This window comes from Dinoponera quadriceps, unplaced genomic scaffold (assembly GCF_001313825.1).
Source record: "Dinoponera quadriceps isolate SergipeBrazil2010 unplaced genomic scaffold, ASM131382v1 scaffold2346, whole genome shotgun sequence".
Lineage (NCBI taxonomy): Eukaryota > Metazoa > Arthropoda > Insecta > Hymenoptera > Formicidae > Dinoponera > Dinoponera quadriceps.
The window spans coordinates 77069-98492 of record NW_014556388.1 but is presented as its reverse complement, the minus strand read 5'-3'; the positions used below and the strand labels follow the sequence as shown (position 1 = coordinate 98492).

The following is a 21424-nucleotide window of genomic DNA, read 5'->3' as shown; positions in this document are numbered from 1 at the left end:
AATTGAATATCGATATCACAAGTAGCCGGAAGTACTTACTTACTTCGATTTGTATTTGCATATAAACAACAGTATTTTTTCGTCGTGGACATATCAGTCATATATAATTTCCCCGGCTTGTGATATTAATAATTTGTAATATTAATAAATTTGTGATATTAATCATGTTAATATTATTGTGTTCTCGTGCGACGGTGTCATTGTTGAATTCGAGAGAAAGGCGTCTGAGGAGAGAGTTCTACGCGATCGTCAGAGCCTTAAGCAGTGTGCGATAATCATCGCTGCAGCAGCAGTTCGCGATCAGCCGATGCTCCCTGCAACTGTTGGCGTGCAGAAATCTGCAGTCGGCCAGTTTGCACTGATAAGGCAAGTCGTGCTGATGATACTCGGTGCAGCAGCAGGCGTCGTGGAACATTTTCTCGCCGCAGTAAGGGTAAATCGAACTGTCGCAAAGAGGACATCTGCAATGAGGAAGATGTTGTAATTAATCAATATTTCTCTTAGTCAATTAGCGAATATTTCTATTTATTTCACTAGAATTCGTTTAATAGGAACAACATATGCATTTGTTTGAGTAAAAATTTTATATTCAAGAAAACTCTATTATTTAACAGAAAGAGCGCTATTATTTGAAATAATGTCTTCTAACCGAATCAAATATTATTTGGTCACGATAAATATGTGAAATGAAACAAATCATTTCTTCATAAGAGAATTCGTTTCAAACAAATTTTTTATTTAAGATAAAGATACGTTGAAAAATCTAACGATCGTGCTTATTGATTAGTTTCTTTGGAGCGTGCCGATGAGGAAGTTTATTTGGATGTAATGAAATTTATTAAATCTGAAGAAATCTTTTTCCCATCGCGTCAAAATGCGAGTCTCATGAATGAGACGATCCGCAACGTTGCATGTCAAGGGGAGACGCGTGGCTAATTCGTGAGGGTAAAAATGAAGTACTTGCGATAAACTCACTTCTGCGGTCTATATCTGTGCGCGAAGGAAGGGAACAAAGGATAATCGAGCAACTGTCGTCCTTCGTTCTGTGGCAAAGGCGTCAACGGCTCGTTCATTTTCGCCCCTGATGCACGATCGCCCGTCGTTTCTCTGTGTTCGTCTGGAAAATATTCGCAAGGAGTCCTCGTCATTAACGAAGTCACGCCGGTATTTCTTGGCATAAGCCGTAAGAGCTTTGTTAATAGCGCGCTTTTATTAACATCGCAACGCAATCATAAAATTAATTTGGAATTTGCGTTATTGATGAAACAAAACCGACGTTATCACCAAACCGTTTTTTCCAGCATAATTTTGTGTAAATTATCCAACGAAAATTTATGTACAAATATACATTAGACGATATATATTAAAAAAAGAATATAGTACACATAAAATATATAATTGTTATTATTACGTTTTATTCGCGATGCCTTTTCACTTCATTGTGTTGCCGTATAATCTTACTGACCGGCTTTTGCGTGGTGGTTTTATCTGAATTAACTTTAACCACAAATAAAAAAGTTGCAAAATATTCCTCGAATAACACACATTGCGTAAGTTCTGTTTTCGTTCACGATAAAAAATTATAAAGTAACTCCGGTGTATTTACACCGTGCAGGGATTTACGTCGCAGAGGTCAGAAAAAATAGAAAGAGCGGGAGTAATTTACCCGCAATCACACTATTATATGCCTTTTGTGTTATGTTATTACTGTGTTATGATTTCAGTTTTTTTAGTGTCAATATTAACGAAACCCTCGTGAATTGAATCGACTTCTCACTGTAGCGCAATCGTATATTACGACCTGCTTAAAATCATTACTGCAGGGAATGTAAAAAGTTTAATGATTATTTCGCGATACATAAGTGTAGAGGGATGTTAAAGGATGGGATATAGCAAAATACAAGTGCTTAGCTCTTTCATTTATTTCCTTATCGTTCTTATATCTTAATCAACTTTTCACATACAGTTTATTTGTATTTTTTTTTATAAGTCACTGTATTAAATTACTGTAAATTTTTTATAAGCTGTATATCCAATCCATGAATGATCATATCTCCCACCTCTATAGGATACATAGGAAAAATACGAGGGTTCTCTAAAAGTTATTAAATATAAAAAGCAAATATTTCGTTTTTCAAATTTTTTTATAATTAACAATATACAAGTGTTATTTGTATAGTTTATTAAACGTGATAAATAATACTTGGTAAATTAAATTTTCCTTAGATGCGGCGTACATACCGAGCTAATCCTTGTTTTCGTTATCGAGTTCATTGAAAAACGCACGAGCGTGACTCGACTTTGCGCGGCCCGCAAGAGGAAAAGCAAATACTTATTGATTCGAGTACGCGATGGAAATGAATGAGTATATATTCGATACTCACCGGATGCACTGGACGCGCAGCAATGCGACAAGAGAACCATGCCGAGCAGAACCACCAGAAGCGACATATTCCCAAGGAAAACCGATGAGAAGACCAATCGAAGAAGATCAAGGTTTCCACACACGTTCGTTCTCCGCGCGACTGAGATTTTTCGTGGCACGAAACGAGATCTCCCCTGGCTTCGATCTCTTTCGTAGATCCACGCGCAGCATTTATTCACCGGCCTCACCTTCCTCGTAGAACGCGGTCGACGTGCCCGTTACTTGTAACTGGCCGACGAACATCCTCCTCTTCTTATGTGCCGGTGAGTGCCGAAGACAAGAGAAAAAAAAAGCGCTGCGACGCCCGTATAAGAATTCACTAGATTTTTCGGTAGCGCGATCGTCGCGTCAAATATCTTCATTTCGCGCAATTATTACAGATATAACACGACTGAAATAAATTAAAAAGCTAATTATATATTTTTTTAATGTACAGAGGAGTCCTCAGTTCCTGCAACTCAATAGAGACCAGATGAAAATTCGGTGACGAGAAATCATATCTCTGTGACTGAGAATATTCAGATGAACGCTCCTTAAAATCCGACTAATATAACTGAGAATTTTGATTGAGAGGAATCTCCTTCAGAAATTTTTCTGTTTCTACCAAAGATTCTCGTCTAGTCTCCAGGAAAATTCAATCACATTAATGGAGTTGTGTTCTTCGTATGGGAAAGAACGATATTCTGTTTTGAGAAAGAAAAATTACAAATTCGTCTAATTTAATATAATTATATATTAATTTTCTCTCTCTCTTTCTCGTACAAAATTAATTCCTTGCCAAACCTATGGATGAGTCCGTTAAATTTCGCTACGAATCTGATCGCGACGCTTCACGCGCGTGAAGATCGCACGGAAAAAAAGAAGTAGCTTCCTAGATGGGATATACGATTTATAAAAAGAAAAACCAGCGCCCACAGGTAAAATTAAAAACAAAAAAATTAGTCTCAAATTAAGAATAGAGAATATTCTTTTGTGTAAGCAAGAATATTATGATCTTCTTAGAAGATTTTTAGTCTCGTTTCGATTGAATTTGTATTAATGCAAGCATTATTTGAACTCAATTCAAGATTAAAAATCTTCCAAGAAGATTATATCCATAAGATAATATTCTTGCTGACATATGAGAGTATCTACTCTTGATTTAAGATTAATTTCTTTTCTTTGCAACATAATAATACAATTGAAATTTCGTTAATTTAACTCATTCTTCTTGTCCCCGTTCCGTTTCTTTCTCTCAATTTCTTAACTCCCGCAGCTAGAAACTATGAGGTACGGTGACTAAATTTCAGTCGCATTGTATGGACAACTGATTCCTTCTTTCCGTGCGCGGAAGAGGCATGTTAATTCGGAACTATAATTATGTTTGCTGAATTAAGGAATGTAGGTCAGCGAGCGAGGCGGATGAGTTAGAAAGTCGGGAGAATAATTTCGCATAGATATACTTGATCGTCTCGACCTTCTTCCTCCGCGTGAACCACTTGATTGCACTCTGTGATTCAGGTATTTAACGCGATTTGTATCCGCCGCTGCGCCATCGTTCGATCACGTCCTCTCACGTCGTGTGCATCATACCGATTAATTAATAAAGAACCTTACCGTCGTGCAGGTTTCTTATTTGCGCGAGCGCGGTAAACGATGTATCGTAATGGCAATTAGACGGCCTGAGAGACAATGGATCGCGTGCCTCTAATCCCGTCTCATCATATATTATGGCGAAACGCTCGGTTTTCTTCTTCTTTTTTCTTTGCGATGGAAAAATAATTTATTAAAGCAGTCGATACTGTACAAAGTATTTGGCGAGTGTGCTTTTAGGTCAGCAACAGGTGCAGCAGCAGCGTGAGCACCGTTAAGATCGACAGGAACTTCGTGAGGCTCGCGTCGGCGCGCGATCCGGTCGCCAGATATTTCCCTGCGAAGAAGAAAATATGTCATCGATATCTCATTTCTCTCTCACACGAAAAAAACATTCCGACTAAAATTAAATGAGGCTTCATACGAACAACAAAAATTCATCTCTCTTTCTCCGCGTAGAGAGCGGCGCAAAAATTGAGATCGATCGCGCAAGATGGCACAAAGTAGAGTATTGTAGCCAAATTTGATTAACCCCGAAACGGGAATAAACAAGATAACGCGCGCGCGCGCGCGATAACGATATCCCGTTCAATTCTATTTCGCGTGTCGACGTTACAAGGCACGCATGCTGAATAACGCTTTCGAGAAAAAAAAACATGCGCGATAAAGAGTCCGCAATTGGAGCGGCACATGTGGAGCGCGGATGTCGAGTGATGTCCTCGAGCGTGTACTTTATTAATTTACGCATGCGTAAATAACTTATAAATGTGTCGATATCGCGACACATTTCTAGCTTTCGCGATAAGCGTCGCGATAATTCCCGAGAGTGCGAGTTTCTCAGAAAAAAAGAAAGAAAAATATCGTCCTTCGTGAAAATATTAGCTCGGACGAAAATAGCGTGCATGCATCTTATCGGCGCATTGCGCAAAATCGTCTCGCGGATATTATTTGCACCGCTCCCCGACGGGGCGGAGAAGAGCGACCGGTCTAAGCAAGAGAAGAGATAAGACATTTTCTTTTTTTTTCGCTCATGGACGCACGATTGTATGGAAATTACCGACCAGCGGGACATCTACGTGTGCGTATCTACAAAAAGTGTGTCGTCTCGAGGTTGCTCGTGAATCGCATTTCGTAACGTAATTGCCGCGCCTCGTAATATAACGATACCGCGCGACTGTAAAGAGAATATGTAATTATATAACTTCTTTCCGCCCTATCACTCTCTCTCTCTCTCTCTCAAGTTTTTCCTTACGCATGTATAACTTAAAATTATTTTTTTAACCAACGCTCCAAAAATTGGGCCTTTCATTCTCATTTTTAGTTTTCTTTTGTTCTCGCATAATTATATTTTTGTTTATGTGATTTAGAATCAGCAGAATATATTGTTATTCCTTTTCGACTCTACTATGTATCTTGTAATAAACGCTGTTCTCTCTCTCTCTCTCTCTGTGCCGGGGGAGCTTCAACGCTTACAGGCGGAGGCCAGGTACGAATGGCAACAGCACTCCCGCAGTCTCGTGTATTCTGCACAGTCTCCGGCTTGCACTTTGCATTCCTCCGGTCCCACGCGACACGTGTGCTCGACGAAGAGAAACACTTCTGAAACATAATAAGATAGATAAATGTGTAAACGCGATTGACGTGGGCAGGCCTACCTCCCGAAGTGGAAAAATGTTAGGGAACTAGACAGAGAGTCTAGAAACTGGACAGCTTTTACTGGCTCGAATTAATTAGATTAGTAACTATTCAGAAAACTGTTCAAAAAATACTGATTGTTATTTCGCAGCCAATTATTTGCCATAAACTATAAAAAAAAAATAGTAAGTTAATACCAGACAGTTTCTGTCCAGCGGAAACTCTTCTGGCTAGTGTTTCTTGACCATTTCCTGGCCGGAAACTGGACAAAATAATAAACAAATGAAATAGTAAAATAATGAATAAAAAAATAAACGAATGAAATGGTTAAAATATTTTATTAGGAAGTGATCGGAAACTGGTTAGTTTTATTGTCCAGTCGGAGTAAAAGTCTGCCAAACTCGTAAGTTTTCGGCCAGTAAAACTGGTGAGAAACTAGCTGGTTAGAGAATTGCTGGACAGTTACCGGCCAGAAGCCGGTATTTAAATTCTACCTGGGTCATTTCATCGTGGGCTTCATCATTTCATTCGAAGTTATTTCGTTTCAAAGTGGGTCTCATTCGTCGCGTCGTGCCTTCGTCGCTCGGACATTCTCGTCGACACAACGTCGTGTCTAAATTATTATCACGGCTCGCCAAGAATAGAGCGAATTATCATAATTCCCGCGCAACCAGATAGCAGGCTGAATTATGGATTAACGGTGCTCGTGCCACATCGCGATGTGGAGAATCGTCGAGAGACATTTTGGGATGCGTAAAGTAGGCCCGGCTGTACGTGTAAAAAGACACGTGCAGCTCGAGCTTTATATATTTATTAAACGCACGCGTCGTCTACGTGGCGGACGAATGTAGGCGTCGCGATAATTAACCGTAGTTTTATACCGCGGCACGACGATTAATACAACGAGTAACGAGATATCGGACGCTTCCGGTGCGCGCTTTATCGGCTTTATCACGAGAGCCATTAGAAAAGAGCGCGGGATGAACGAACCAGCGCGCGATTCACGGACGAACGCGGATCGAAAGGTGTTGAGTCGCTCGGATATTCCACGCGCATCGCCGCTGCGTGCAGCAATGCGACTTGCTGCATCTATGAGCGCGGCACGATTCGGCGGCTTGAATAATGTTTTTCGTCAATGCGCCACCTCTACGATTGTAAATCCAAGTGTGTTATTTTTACATGCACAAACGTCTCAGAACAACACATTTGACTGGAGCTATTTTTATCAATTTTCTAACCGATTTAACGTCATTTAAAATGTTTATTATCTTTCTTGCTAATCGAGTTTACAGAAAAGGAACGTTCGATGATGCTTCCTCCGGCTGAACGGAAGGGTAATCACCTGTTCAGGAAATCATCGTCCGTCGTAATGACTTATCCTTGTCTTCCACGTGCGCGTTAATGCTCGTGTCTACCACGGCTTGTATCCATCGGGTGACTCACGTAAGTCGTTGAACCACGGTCGCCTAAACATTCCGCTCGTTCTCGAACTCTTCGCGCGGCTATCGTTCATCGACCTGCAGCACCTTGGCTCGAGTTTCTAATCAGCGCGCCTAATGTCGCTCGAGTGACGGCGGGGAAATATGTGATAATATTAAGAGCGTACGTAACAACGGAGTAATGCGTTCTGCATTGGGGGAAAAAAAAAAAAAAAAAAAAACAGTTCCATTAGTGTAACTGAATTCAGTTTAGCCCGCGCGGAAGAAAATGCTGTTGTACCGATAGAATTGGCACAGAAGACTCTATTAATGTAATTATTTTCTTATCTAGACATGAAAAATTTCCAATCAGGGGCGCGAATTACGTAATTCGAAAGTTCGTGCATCATGACAATTTAATAAATCGGCAACGATGTTCCAAAGTAGCTGTGATGATGTACAAATATTGAAAAGAAACGCATCTAATTGGAAACAATCGAGAGAATTATTTCTCTAGTAAGTGTTATTACAGTGTTAGTGACAATAATCTTACGTGCATGTTGCTATTTTTATGGTTAAAATAAAAAAGGATGGTATAGTGTGCCCGAAAATAATTATATTTTTCTTTCAGCGTGCAGTTGACCAATTCAATCGATATCGCAGCATTTGTGTCCATCCCGCGTTTCTCTTTCTTTTCTCCACCCGGTCGAAGACGTCGATCTCCGAATAATTCGATCGTCTCTTATACTCGAGGGTAACAACAGTAAGAGCATGTAATAACAACATCGACTAGAAATAATTGCGGAGTTGCGCGCATTGAAATTACAATCCGTTGCCGTTGCTCTAAATTTCCGTGAAGCGTTACACAATAACTTGTCACGGCCGATCGTTTACGCACGAATTCGCCGGCAGGATCGTTTTTCATACGACTTCTCCGCTCGCTCGCTCGCTCGTTCGAACGGACGAAGGACGAGAACGACAAACACGACTTCCGTCGTCGGGGAAGGTTAATCCAATTCCTGCCTCGGTTATTGCCGATATTGGCGGATCGGTGGCTTCTCTCGTGCGGTTGTTACGGGGACGTTTGATTTTATCTCTCTCAGCCCTTCCGCTTAACGCGAAACTCGCGATACCCACTGTTGGTTCTTCCCTCGCAGCAGCAGTGATCGTTGATGACGCTCCCGTCCGAGCAGTAAGTTATCTCGGAGTTGGTGCACGGCTTGCATCCCGGAATAGGTCCTGCGAGCACGAGAAACGAAATTAGCGGGAATAATCAGGAGGATCGAACAAAGAAGAAGGATTCTTTAGATTTAGTATTCCTATTTATTTGACTAAAATTTGTTTCATAGGAACAACATGTACGAAATATCATTTGTTTCGGTAAAAATCTTATTGTCTCATTCGAGAAAATTCGATTATTTAACAGAAAGAACGCTATTATTTGAAATAATATCTTTCAACTAAATGAGATATTAGTTTGATAAAGGGATAATTTCTTTATAAGAGAATGATCCTTCGTCTGAAACAAATGTTTTATTTAAGATATAGAGTTTAATAATCGTACTTATCGATCGAAACATTAGTTTCTTTGGCGCATGCAATGATGAAATTTATTTGGACGCGATAAAATTTATTAAGTTCGTAAAAACCTTTTTCTCAGTGTTGCCACTTTTATTTCTCATCACCGAGTTTTTACCCGGTTCTTGTTCTTGTTCCGGCAGGAACCTTTTCCGCGTAGAGGAGAATAAGAAGGCGGAGAACGCGCTGGAAACAATCGATTGCTTTCCAGCGAGAGATACACAAGTCCAGTTATATCACCATTTGTCCTTACCTCGCATTTGGCAAAGAAAAGAAGGCAATAGATGATGTAACCGGAGAGAAACTCGATTTGAAAACAACCATTGTCGTTCGCTCACGCAAACGAAGGATCGTGTCGAACGTAAGGAGACGCCTTTCTATTAATCGAGAATTATATTTCATTAACCTCGAAACCCCGGGGATTAAAATTCATGACAGTCGCGTCGAAACAGCCGCGTTTGTGATTCAAGTTAATTAGCGTTTCTTACGTAACGCCCCTCCTGAAATCGTGTCGCGGACGCTCGCGAGCGACGATACGAGCGCGATGCACCGCGCGGTATCAGCATCGATCGCGAAACATTGTATAACTTTTGTCTTCGTACGGATCGGAACCTCCTCATTAGGCCGTTCTAAATCCGCGCGATAAGCGACGCGCGTATCCTCCGCGAAGGGGAAATTAACCGTTAATTAAATCACACACAGAAAATACGCCACGGCGGCGGCCGTGAATCGCGCGCGACATTTAGTAATAATAATCACCCGCTTTCTCGAGGCCTTACGCACTGAGAAAGAGATTTCTTCGAATTTCATTCATTTTATCGCATCCGAACAAATTGGCGTGCTCGCTCCAAAGAAACTAATGTTTCCATTAGTGAGTACGATCGTTGGACGGACTCCATAGGGAGACTTTCCTGCTAAATTAAACAAATCACCTTACATCGATGACCTATTCTTTTGAATGGGCGTATCGCAATGACGTTCAGCCGACTTCTATAATTCATTCATTGAGAAGTGCGGAAATTTTCAAGCACGGGCGAGGTGACCTCAATTAGCTCATTCCGTCACAACCGGCCAATATCAGCCAGTCGAACGCTTTACTAGTTCGCGGCGAATCCTTAATAACTCGACACATTTGGAGGCCGATTAATTAAATTAATGAAATCCAAGCGAGAGAGACGCGAAGAATTCCGCAATTCTGCGATATTAGACGGTAATCGTCGACTTCCTCGGTTGTTTCGGAATAATCGCGTGTAATGAGAGCCACGTGGTCTGCTTGCAGCGCGGTATTACGATGTAACAAGTGGCGTCGTCGTCGAACGTCTCGATGCAACACATTCCCGCAACGGAACAACCGAGAGAAGAAGCGTGATGAAACGTCCGCGAAAAAGTCGCGGGCCGGGAAATTTCACGCACCTCAAGGGTGACGAGCTCTTTTGTTCGGTGATCGTTCGATCTAATCGCGATTAACGGTTCACGACGGGCGTACTATACTTGGTAACTCGAATATTTCGGGGAGACGGATCGGCATTTTTCAGTGGTCAAGGTACCGTTTTAACCAGGCTGTACATATATCACGACCGACCCGCTTCTATAATACCTTTCGGCATCGCTTATTTTAGAGTCGTCTGGTGAAATTCGACAATTTCTTCTTCGTTCATTGTCATTGCTGAGAAGAGATAAGAATTTTATCGAGAGCGGAATAAAAGTGGCAATAGTATTCAAAATGAGAAACTCTCCCGTTTTCTGACTTGAAACTACGGATTGAAAGTATCGTTGAAAGATATTGCTCGAAGCGAAAATCTGTAATTGGTAAACCTCGATTATCTCATCCCTTACATTCGACAGCTTTCCTTCACACATTGAAAAAGACAAAAGTCAAAGAAAATGCATTGTTCTCGCGGAGCGAGAAAAATAGCGAACGAAAGATCGAATACAGAGAATGTAACATTAAGCTATTATCGATTGTCTTGAGATTTATCGAACAAGATCAAATTTTTAAGTATAATATAATTATTATTTCAAGCAAAAACTTTTCTTGACAAAAGTCTCGTCCTCGTGAAAGGATTATGTCATTTATATGTATATGTAATAAAATAATAATAGGTGGTAGAAATAAGTCATGACAAAAGTAACAAATAATAATAATAAATAAGTAATAGCAAAATAGTAACGAGCAACGGGACTGAGTGATAAGTAAAAAGAGCGCATTCTCAGCATGCGTACCTCTCTCGTCCGCTAGGGTTGCGATTGGCGGAAGAAAAAAATTCGAGACATCAATCGTACGTTGTTGGGTAGGTGGATCAAAGGGGTGGCTATTCTTGGCGGCAAGATAAATACATTTCGGTGTGTACCTTAAAGAAGCTTTATAGACCGGCCGTATAGGAGTCGAACAAGAGCGTCAGTTTAACGCGACGCTTTTAGCATCTGGGTTAGATTGGAAAGACCCGCAGCAAGAACGCAATCGAGATACACGGGATATAACGCGCGCCCCCTCCCCCGCGGCAGACACGTATTTCTTTCCGATAAATCGATGTTCTCTAATTCAGAACGTTAATGACACGATAACGAGGAGAAACTTATCATTGAGGGAATATCGATTACATGTTGATGAAAGAGTTCTCATCTCTAAAGGCAAGTACAGCGCGTTAAGATATATCCAGTTTATCTACATCACGTGAATGTATGCGTTACGTTGCGTAAATTTTCATGTCTGAAAAAAGTGACGCATAGATTTCGAAAAGCTCATTTTTCTCTCTTGACACTTCCCTTCAACATTTTAATGTTCTTTTAGTTCTTTTAACGTCTCTGTTTTTTATAGGAATGTAATCTAATGATGTACACTGTGAGAAATTTCGTGTTAAAAAGGGTCAACTGAAATCTTGCGTTACTCTAACATAGGAAACAAGATTAGCGCAAAATTTCTTATCGTGTATCGGAGGAATTGTTAACATTTCTATCCTGTCTAGAAACAGGTAGAAGGCATTCTTACCGGGATATATCTCCAGTTTCTTCGCTTCGGCGAGCGCATCCTCGCGAAGGACTTCGTGCTCGAGGACGTACTCATCGTCGGAATGATGGTTCACGACAGTGACAGCCTCGAGGTTGCCAAGGGCCAGTAAGATCATCAGAATACCAATCGCACCAATGTCGATCATGCTAGCGCCTCGTTTCTCATTTTCGGATGAGAATCCGCTTCCTTTTCAATTCCGATCGTCGACTCGCGCGTTTTGACTCCTTCCTTCGGACGAGATAATTTCTGCCGGAACGGAAGGATGTAACAAAAAGAAAAACAAAATCAAGTCGTTAACGAACACTCGAAGCGACCTGAGATATTCTACAAGTGGCGGCAATTGTATAAAGCAAGCGCAATGTTGGATCTCAGTCGAAAAGTTCGACTTTCAGTATCTTCTTCAACGCACATAAAGAAAAAAGAATTCTTTGGATTTTTAATAAAATTTCTTTAATCGAGACAAATTTGTCTTTTGGAATGGAACAAACAAATGGTTTCTCAAGCAATAAGTATCTTTATGTCAAATAATATATTTCTTTTGTATTTTCATCCAATTGCCTCAATGACCTTCACAGGCAATAAGTTACTTGAAAGAAGTAACTATGTTAGAAAAATATTAAAATACTTCTTTGTTTTAAGTGGAACAATATTTAATGTACAACGAAATAAAATTTTCCTTTATTCAAGAACAAAATATTATTTTCTCTAAATAATATTGTTCTTTCCATTATCAAACAACATTTCCATTAAAAAGAAAAAAGATACTAAGTTCAGCTGTTTTTATTAAACAAATCCAAGTATACTAAATCCAACGGAGGAAACCTTTTCTTCCGTGTGGTAAATCGATCGCTTTCTATGACAAAGAAACACGCAAGTTACCAGGTCATTGGCGAAGGGTCCTGGAAAACAACGGTGATTACTTGATGAATAATTAGCTTCCGCTGAATGAGGTAAAGTCGAACTTTTCCGCTGACCCGATACAGTTGTGTGACAACAATTGTGTTTGAACGAGAGCGTCGAAATATATCAATTTCGACTCGGCCACACCCATGCGTGCCGAGTGCAACAATGATGCGAGGAGATCAACGGTGATCCCGGCCCTCCGGTGGTCGGAATCTCAGGTTGGCGCGCGATAAAACGGCTGTCGTAACAGGAAGTGTACGGAAGATACCGTCGTAGGGGACGGTGTTTTATCCACGTGGTAAAAATTATATAACGTATTGTAACTCTCGGCGAGAGATCAACGGCAAAAGTGTACTTATGTGCGCAGCTGGTGTCACGCATAGAGAAAAAAGATCTCTCTTTAGATTCAGTATTTCGACTAAAATTTGTCTCATAGAAACGACATATACAAAATATCATTTGTTTGAGTAAAAATTGTATCGTCTCATTCAAGAAAACTCTCTATCATTTAACAGAAAGAATGCTACTATTTGAAGTAATATCTTTCAATATATCTTGATAAAATATTATTTGGTTACAATATGTAAGATGAAACAAATAATTTCTTTCTTTAATAATTTCCTTTCTTTCAAACAAATAATTCATTTCTTTATAAAAGAATTATCTTTCGTTTAAAACATATTCGTCGAAGAATCTAACGATCGATACATTAGTTTCTCTGGAGCACGCCAATGATGAAATTTGTTTAGATGCGATAAAATTGATTAAATCTGAAGGAATCTTGATCGCTACCGCAAAAATACGCAACGGGGAAGTTCACTCGGAAGCGTGGTCCCAAAAGTTCCTTCTTCGGTCATTGCGTCGCGACTCGAAGGCGCTTAAAAAGAATAACACGCTGAATTCGATCGCGCCGGTCGCCGCGAGTCCATCTCACGTAATTGATCGCCACATCTGTTCCCGGTATCCGCCGATCGATACTGTGTATTTTAATATTCAAGAGCGCGCATGAGGGTTCTATAATATCGATCGCTCGATTTGCCCCGTCCTAGAGGATGATTCATCCCCCGTTGGCCGCGACTTAATTCGGCGCCCCCTCCCTCTTCGTACCGACGACGGAAACTACGTATGTTTTACGACGCGACACTGGACGGAAACCACGCGCGCGATCCCCCCGTCGAATTTTATCGTCCAAACAAACGATTCCGCGAAACGCAATCGCCTAACAGTGCGGTCGCTGCCGAATTCGATTTCTCGCCCGCCTCATCGTGAATTAACAATTCTCCGACAGTCGAGAAGTCAGTACGCTGAGATAAATTACAGTTTTACTTCCGGTCTCAATTACTGAAACGGCGATAGCGATATGCGCATTGATAAAAAAGTGCTACCGTTCAAATAATATACTAATTATTTGATTGAGTAAAATGGTTACTCCAATATTGCTTGGCAAATATGTACTAGAAGTAGAAATGTAATTGACTATATATTATTTTTCCTGTTTATAAGTGGAGACGTTTACTTATATGTTTTGAAACTAGTAGTAATATTGAGAATATCAAAATTTATTTTTAGAAAACATTTACTAGACAAATATATATATAATATATATATATATATATATATATATAATTCTGTTACGTGTGTTTTGGATAAATCCTTAGAAAAACTTACACAGCACGAGTAACCTTGACTTTGACATATGTTATAGAGGATTGATTCCTGAAAAAAATAGCGACGCTCTTTTATCTAAGACATTTGAAGTTAAAGATATACATAATTAAATGTAAGAGCGAAAAAATTGTAGAAACATCTTAGAATGATAATTGTGTTTTATACATCTTATTATACGGTAAAACAATAAGAGGTAAATAGTGTTGGATTAACAAAGGCTCTTACACTACGCATGTTATATTATTATATACTATAATATACATTGAATGGTAATTCTTTGAAAAAACTTATGTAATTTATCGCTTTTACTCTCTCACACAGTTTCCTTGAAAAGAATTTAAATAAAGAATAATTTCCTCACGGAAAAAGTTTTATTTCACCGAGGTGTAACTTTTCGAGAGTCGTGTTTTCAGAAAAACACAAAGATCTTCGGAACAGTAAATAGCGAGTATCCGTACGAACGCGCGGTACGACGTATAAAAGGGCGATAATGCTAGAATTCTACTCGAGTTGCACGCGAGTCGTGAGTCACAAGCTTGATGACGGTGGTCATTAATTAGAGCCAATTAAGGGCGGGCGGTGCGAAACGCGAACGTCTTGCCCTCTGAGATCAAGGTGGCATCCCGACATCTTTTCCTGTCGTCGTTTACCGAGCTGCTGCTGCTACTTTCGAGCCGTCTTTATTTCGTCGCGCGTGAAAGTCGGGCCCGAAGAGTGCTCGGAACGGCGCTAAACGTAATTAAGGGCATTTGACGAGCGTCGACGAGGTGGAGGATGTGTTTTGCTCACTTTTAGAAATTACGTCGCGGTGTTATTTAAGGGACAGCACGACGAATGTCAGGAAGTGATAAGTTTCTAAGTGCCACGGTATCGAGATTAGACAAAGGTGCGTTGAAAGTGCCGTCTGCTAGTTTTAATGGAACCCAGCGAACAAGTAACCGCTCGCGTAATCAATCGTGCGTGCGATCCTCTGCGTAATAATTCGAAGAAAAAAAAAGTAATTACCCTCATAACATCGTATCAAGAATTAAGAACGCATGAGACAGCCGTGGAATTAACGGGAACATGTTGGCGAAACAGTAAACAGTGTAAAATGTATAAAAAGTCTAAAAGCACTCGTGTTGGAAGTCACTTTATAATTTTTTAATATACATATATCTGAAATTAGTCATTTATTGTAACCATGAATATATAATGATGAGTAATACAGATATATAACTTTAAATAGTTTAGAAACTTTAAATTTAAATGTATAGAATTGCGCGATCATCGACTTATTTTTGCAGATTCAAGTGTTCCGATTACTCTAAACAGTATGTACTACTTATTAAGTTTCATGTGCAATTTCTAATATTTTTTATTCATATTTTCTGACAGTTACCGAGAGATTTTCCATAATACTTATAACTTAGAGACAGTTTCTCGCCAGCTGTACGAGAAATCATAAATATTTACGAGTGATCACATTTTACGACACGCATGAAATTACAGTTCCGACTGTAAATTCTTACGAGTCTCACGGAAATAAGTTACGAGTCTTACAATTCTGGAATTACAGCCTTGAACGATCAAGAAGTCGCGCGATTATCGTTACGGTCGTACGGTCGAAATGACGAGTGAAAACATATCGCCTTATCATTGTCCTTTCTTTCGACCCGTAGTAAAAATAAACCGAGCACCGATAACCGAGCGACAAATTGCCCGCGTTGGACGAGCGAACCGGCAGTCTCTCACCAGCATTTCACCGTGCGATTTTCCGCGGGAGCTCTAACAGCTCCGACAGCCACGTTGCATCGCTCCGGGACGTCACTCTTCGGATGCACCTCGACGAATTCGAACGTACAATCCATTCGTACAATTCGCTCGATCGCTCGCGAAGTCCAGCTCGTGAGAAGCGACGATCTCACTTTTTTTCACACTGTGTTTCCGAATCTTTCCTTAAATCTTCCTCTCCTTTTGAATCTATTTTTTTTTCACTTCGTTGCCGAGGCGAATCGCCGAGGAGTGCGTGCGAAGACAGACGCGAATGCAGCGCGCACGTAGCGCGAAAATCGCGAACGGCGGCGGAAAAGCGCGACGGACGGACGACCGTCGAAGGCTGCGGGCCGCGTTGAACTGCGGGTCGAGGGCTGAAAACACTATTTAAACCGCTCCACCGCACACCACCTTCGGATGCCCGCCGCACCGCCGCTACCTCTCTGATTACACCACGCGCTACAGCTGACACTGAAGAATATGTCGCACACAGTTACTCTCATAATGTTGTTATTGATATTTGAAATATTAGCGAAATCACACTTGTGCTCTCTCTCTCTCTCTCAATTCCCCGTTCACGCATTTAATGTGATAACGGCCGGCGTCATGTCTGCAATTCCCTAGATGGGGAATTATGCGATTTTCTGCCTCACCTGGTAAGAGTGGAAATTATGTGCATTCTAATTTGAGAATGCACGGTTCTCTGTTATTTTGCTTCTCACCTGCGCGCTGTCTCGTTCGTGTCAGCAAGACGCTATTTGCTTGCCTCATAAAATAGCGAATCGGCCGGACTGTGATTTGAGCGTCTCCGTGTGTTACAAGAGTCCATTAGGTTACGGTTATGGCACAGGTCCGCGGAATGATTTGCGCCGAAAGAGAGAGCACGAACGGTGCTACCGAAATAGCGACTCTCATTGTGCGTACGCGAAACGTAAACGAGGAAGCCGGTCGTCTTGTGTTGCAAATGTTCGACTCGTGAACTCGCGAACACGAGAGAGAGAGAGAGAGAGAGATAACGACACCGTTATTTTATTAAAATGTTCGTTTAATCCTAAGTTCGGCTCAATTGTGCTCCGGTGTGCATTTCTAACTTCTGACAGCGTAATAACCATTTTGTCGCAAAAAAAAAACGTATATAAATACAACAGATCCACTTGATCGCGAAGAATGATGCGTATGAAACGAATGTGAGAGGGAAAATCGCGACGCGAACGATCGCCTCACATTGTCCAACACGATTTGTCGCATCACGATGTGCTCACGCACATGCGTACCCACCTTTCCCATTCAGCCGTTGGCCACGCTTACTTACAAATACAGCGAATACCACTGGGTGGCGTAAAATACTCGCCGACACACAACTACATGCGCGTGATATTCACATTACACGTACCTGCGCGACTCACCTGGCCCTTACGGGGATGTGCGTGCGCGTCGTTTTATGAAGGTGAACGCGTAAGGAAGCTTTGAAGGCTCGGCGAAGAAGGGTCCTCTCACGTACGCTATTGATCCCGACGGGACTCCTTGTTTCGCTCCAATCCTGAGGATGAAAAGAAACGGGAGAAGAGCGAGGACACCGAGCATCGTTCCTGCGGCATGGTGCCTTTCTTCGTCTCGTTATAACGGGTACTTTTCCGTGAAATCGCACGGAACTGTTGAAGATTATTTTAACAACTCTTCTCCTCGATCGCTGGTTGAGAGGGTGAAACAATCCTTTAAAAAGATGAACTTTATATTTACACAGGTTATTTAACCAAGGAAAGATAGACAATAAAAATCTACTAGAGGAGAAGATAATATTACAGCCCTTGTGGATATATAAAGCCCTTCTTAGTATCTCCGCTATTAGATGGCGAATTCTAATGATTACTTATGGAATCTTTTGCTCAGCAGGCCGCCTTTACACAATAGCCGGCACTTGTTACAACTTATTTTTGAGCGAAACGTTTCGCGGGAAATAAAAAGAATCTAAGCCGATTGATCCAATTAAATCAAATAGTGTCTGAAAGATATACAAATATCCTCAAAATGATGAAAGATAGAAAGAAATGTTTTCGCGTACGAGGGTACCCTCTTTCTCTCGCCTTTGGACAAATTCTAGCGGATATTCTCGGTACTGAAATTGTATTATTCGCTGTTAGGCGTTTGTTTGTGCAGGTGAACTCCGATAGATGAAATTTCGAAACTTATTTGCGAAGTGAAATAGGTTAACGTAGAGAGAGAGAGAGAGAGAGATTCGTTAAAGAGAAGATTGATGTTGCGGCGACAGTTTCGTGGTATCGCTCCTATTATTTTAGCTATTGATTCTCTCTCCGGTTAAGGTCGTGTCTAACCAAGTTTTCATACATAAAGTTCCGACCCCGCGATGTTTTCCCAGTGTCGTGACATTCATCGACATGCGCCGAGTATTTCGTAACACGACCTTAATTTCGACGGTAGATTCGACAGATTTAGATAGCCGCAAATGCCGCTCAAATTTGTAACTATAATCTTCAGCATTGTGCATCTTCGCGCAAATAAGTTTCAATTTGCAGATTAATCGAAGGTTTGAAACAAAAAAATTGACACTGTATCAAAGAAAGATATTAACGAAGATAAAATAGATGACTCTGTATGATTTGAAGAGTTTGGGTTGTCAAATTTAAGATCGAGTATTGCATAAAACACTCCGTATTACTACGTTCGAAAACAGAATCGAGAGGACGCAGTCTCACATTCGCGCCAATGCGTTCGTTCGGGCGGATTTTGTTCGATTGCGTGTCGGCCGAAAGTCCTTATTATTGATCTGGAAGTCCTGCCAGCAGTGGCGCCGGTAAGGACGCTCTAAGCTAAAGAATTTTTCTGGGTTTTTCAACGGTCGATTTTCCGGTCACCCGCATCTTCAGTCTCTCGACACGGTTAAGCAATAATAGTTATTCTCTCGATAGCGCGTCCGATAGTCCATTACGAAAATATTAATTGTCTCGTCATTGTGCGTTGTCCCGATAAGAATTCGAGGATTATCGTCGAACGCTACGCAATTAATTCAGTCCACGACGCATCGGCGTGGTAGAGCCATAAGAAGAGCGATCACCGAATCGCCGATGCGCGTGAATCGAATATATGATGACGATGATTGATTGAAGCGAAGTGTACTTATCATGGGTGCGCCAGCGCCCAGCCCTACCACGCTCCAGATACCTTTTATTCTGACACACCCTGTAGTATGTCCATTGACAATAATCAAAAATGTGGCGTCCTGTAATAGAGTAGTCGAGTATGAGGAGAAAAGAGAGAGAAAACACAATCCTGTTGGAAGAACCAGGTGGGAATCCGTATAAGAAATTCATACGGAATCCTATGGTTGCTCCTGAAGATTTGCGCCAAAAACTTAGATATATATAACACATATACACGGAGAAAACAAGTTTTGCTGGAATAGCAAATTACAGTGGTAGCAAAAAAGTTTGTTGCATGGAGAAGATAATTTTGCCGTTGTAACAAAACTTAGCATAACCATATTATTTTGCTGTCCATATATCCGGTAAATAGCAATTAATATTCTTAACAAATCTTTCTAGTGTCCAAATAAATTTTTTCTCTATGAATTCCTAAAGAAATACAATTCAGGAAAGGAGAAAACTTTAGGAACACCTGAAGAGTTCATCGTGCTATCTGAGAAATTAGCTGTTCATATAATACAACTGAGATTTAATTAATTTAGCTAATTCTTTTTGTCCCTGTACTCAGTTTTTAGTTTTCACAGCTAGGTCTCTAAATTACATTACATGGTCAGTTAATTCCCTCTTTCCCGTGGATATGAATTTTCATACACCACGCGTATTCCTATATGGATCTTTAAAATACCATATGAATTCACATGAGTTTCCTTGGATGGAAATGCACCTGGAAATTATTAACGAGAAAATCCATGTCTTCGGATTAAAAGTCGTTCCGACGAAGTGAGGTTTCGTCGAAACGTTCCACTGCTCGCCGGATAGCTCGTTGTATATAATTTCCCTTTCGCGTTTTATTGTTTCAAAGGCACGCCTGCGCGTTATTCATCGTCCCATCCGCGTCTATTTATTTTCCCACGTCGAGAAAACTGACTCTCCACGGCGCTGCACTGTTTCATCCCGTCCGGCTGGGTTTATTTAATTTCGTCCGGTATTAAACAGTGAATAGACGAAAATGAACGTAGGCGCGATGGCGCACGCACTCGCACCATAGTCCCGATTAATCACGTAATCTTACCGTCGATCGTCTCTGGAGACTTCGTGCTCTTGGAAATCCGCATTTCCTTTACATTGAATCCTTTGAGATGGTCCGAATGAACGTCAAAAGTAAAGGTGATCTATGGTGAAATTCGGTCGGCTTCCGAAATCGGATGAAGGACGCTTTACTGGACAAATAAACAAGATTTATTTCTATTGTAAACGATACTTGTAATTTACTAGCATATATCATTTCTCTCAGAGCATCGAGCATCCGATTTCATATAAACATCCCCATAAACAAGAAATGTTAAATCAATCTTTTAAAATACTGCGAATTTTATAAATTTGACATAATATTTTATAAATATTTTTAGACCGTTACTTGGTAATAGTAATATTCCCAAATATTACAATCATGGTATAGAAATATATTATTTTTAATATTTGGATCAAATATTGTATCAACAATGACGTATTGTCACACGTTATAAAATATCATTATAATGACGTATCAATGATTTCTTGTTTACCGAGTTTTCTCTGGACGCATCATCTATAAGCGTCATTCTCTTCTTCATTGCATGTTAAAGAAACATAAAATGATATTTACAGCGCCCAAAGGGAACGTAGCAATCGGACAGCCATCTTGTCTACTCAGGCCGCACAAAAACCCAGGACATAAGACGTCTTTGAGACAGAGATCTTAAAGTCGTCTCTAAATAAGACGTCTGTAAAATATCTTTAAATGACATCTTAAAGACGACTTACATTCCAATTTTAGATTTCTGCATTCGGGGAATGCACTATCAAAATTTCTTCGTTATTCTATCTTCATCGCTCACGCAATTATCGTAGACGTAAAACAAGGATAGAATAGTACTCTAATAGCGTACTACTTGAACGCAGCATTTGAAGTACATGGTATAAAAAATTCACACTTTATTTAAATTATTAACCTTAATTCCTTTTCATGTTCTAATTTCGGTCGAGTCTTACCCCGGATTGACTCTTGTCAGTTCTCTGTCGCTTTATTCCTTCACTTCTTAAAACCGCAGAAGTATCCGATACGGACGAAACAACAGCTTGACGAGCGCGCTCACTCTGGTGGATTCGCGCGCAACATCAACGTCACGATCTGCCCGTCGATTGCATGTACCCTCCTAGTTATCTTCTACAGGATCCACCCGGATTGGTCGTTGCTCGCGTCCAATTGCGCGGCTCGCGGGCGTGACGTAGCGGCGCGATAGATTACGCAGTGGACGTT

General features: G+C 40.7%; 2 protein-coding genes across 6 annotated transcripts; both read right to left on the bottom strand.

Annotated features, from left to right (window-relative positions):
* Positions 1-72: 72 nt before the first annotated feature.
* On the bottom strand, positions 73-2722 carry LOC106747267. Its single transcript, XM_014624628.1, has 3 exons — positions 2385-2722; positions 976-1117; positions 73-461 (listed from the first exon to the last, which is right to left on the bottom strand). Exons 1-3 carry the CDS (start codon positions 2449-2451, stop codon positions 239-241), a joined length of 432 nt encoding a protein of 143 aa, XP_014480114.1. The 5' UTR covers positions 2452-2722; the 3' UTR covers positions 73-238.
* A 783-nt stretch (positions 2723-3505) lies between these two features.
* On the bottom strand, positions 3506-21293 carry LOC106747288. 5 transcript variants are annotated; one of them, XM_014624678.1, is made up of 6 exons: positions 21157-21293; positions 20198-20345; positions 11618-11884; positions 8188-8289; positions 5471-5596; positions 3506-4334 (listed from the first exon to the last, which is right to left on the bottom strand). In XM_014624678.1, exons 3-6 carry the CDS (start codon positions 11781-11783, stop codon positions 4234-4236), a joined length of 495 nt encoding a protein of 164 aa, XP_014480164.1. In that variant the 5' UTR covers positions 11784-11884; positions 20198-20345; positions 21157-21293; the 3' UTR covers positions 3506-4233. The 5 variants fall into 5 exon arrangements, with proteins under 5 accessions (XP_014480164.1, XP_014480162.1, XP_014480161.1 ...); XM_014624676.1 differs by lacking the exons at positions 20198-20345; positions 21157-21293 and adding an exon at positions 17358-19536; XM_014624675.1 differs by lacking the exons at positions 20198-20345; positions 21157-21293 and adding an exon at positions 17371-19536.
* Between the last annotated feature and the right edge of the window lie 131 nt (positions 21294-21424).

Bases quoted from the DNA above. Each gene is read 5' to 3' on its own strand.
- LOC106747267 (XM_014624628.1), bottom strand. From the start codon at position 2,451: ATGTCGCTTCTGGTGGTTCTGCTCGGCATGGTTCTCTTGTCGCATTGC. The intron at 1,118-2,384 runs GTGAGTATCGAA...AATATTTTCCAG, and splicing joins CTGCGCGTCCAGTGCATCCG to ACGAACACAGAGAAACGACG. The intron at 462-975 runs GTGAGTTTATCG...TCCTCATTGCAG, and splicing joins CACAGATATAGACCGCAGAA to ATGTCCTCTTTGCGACAGTT.
- LOC106747288 (XM_014624678.1), bottom strand. From the start codon at position 11,783: ATGATCGACATTGGTGCGATTGGTATTCTGATGATCTTACTGGCCCTT. The intron at 8,290-11,617 runs GTAAGAATGCCT...TCGTGCTCGCAG, and splicing joins GAAACTGGAGATATATCCCG to GACCTATTCCGGGATGCAAG. The intron at 4,335-5,470 runs GTAAGCGTTGAA...TCTTCTTCGCAG, and splicing joins TTCGTACCTGGCCTCCGCCT to GGAAATATCTGGCGACCGGA.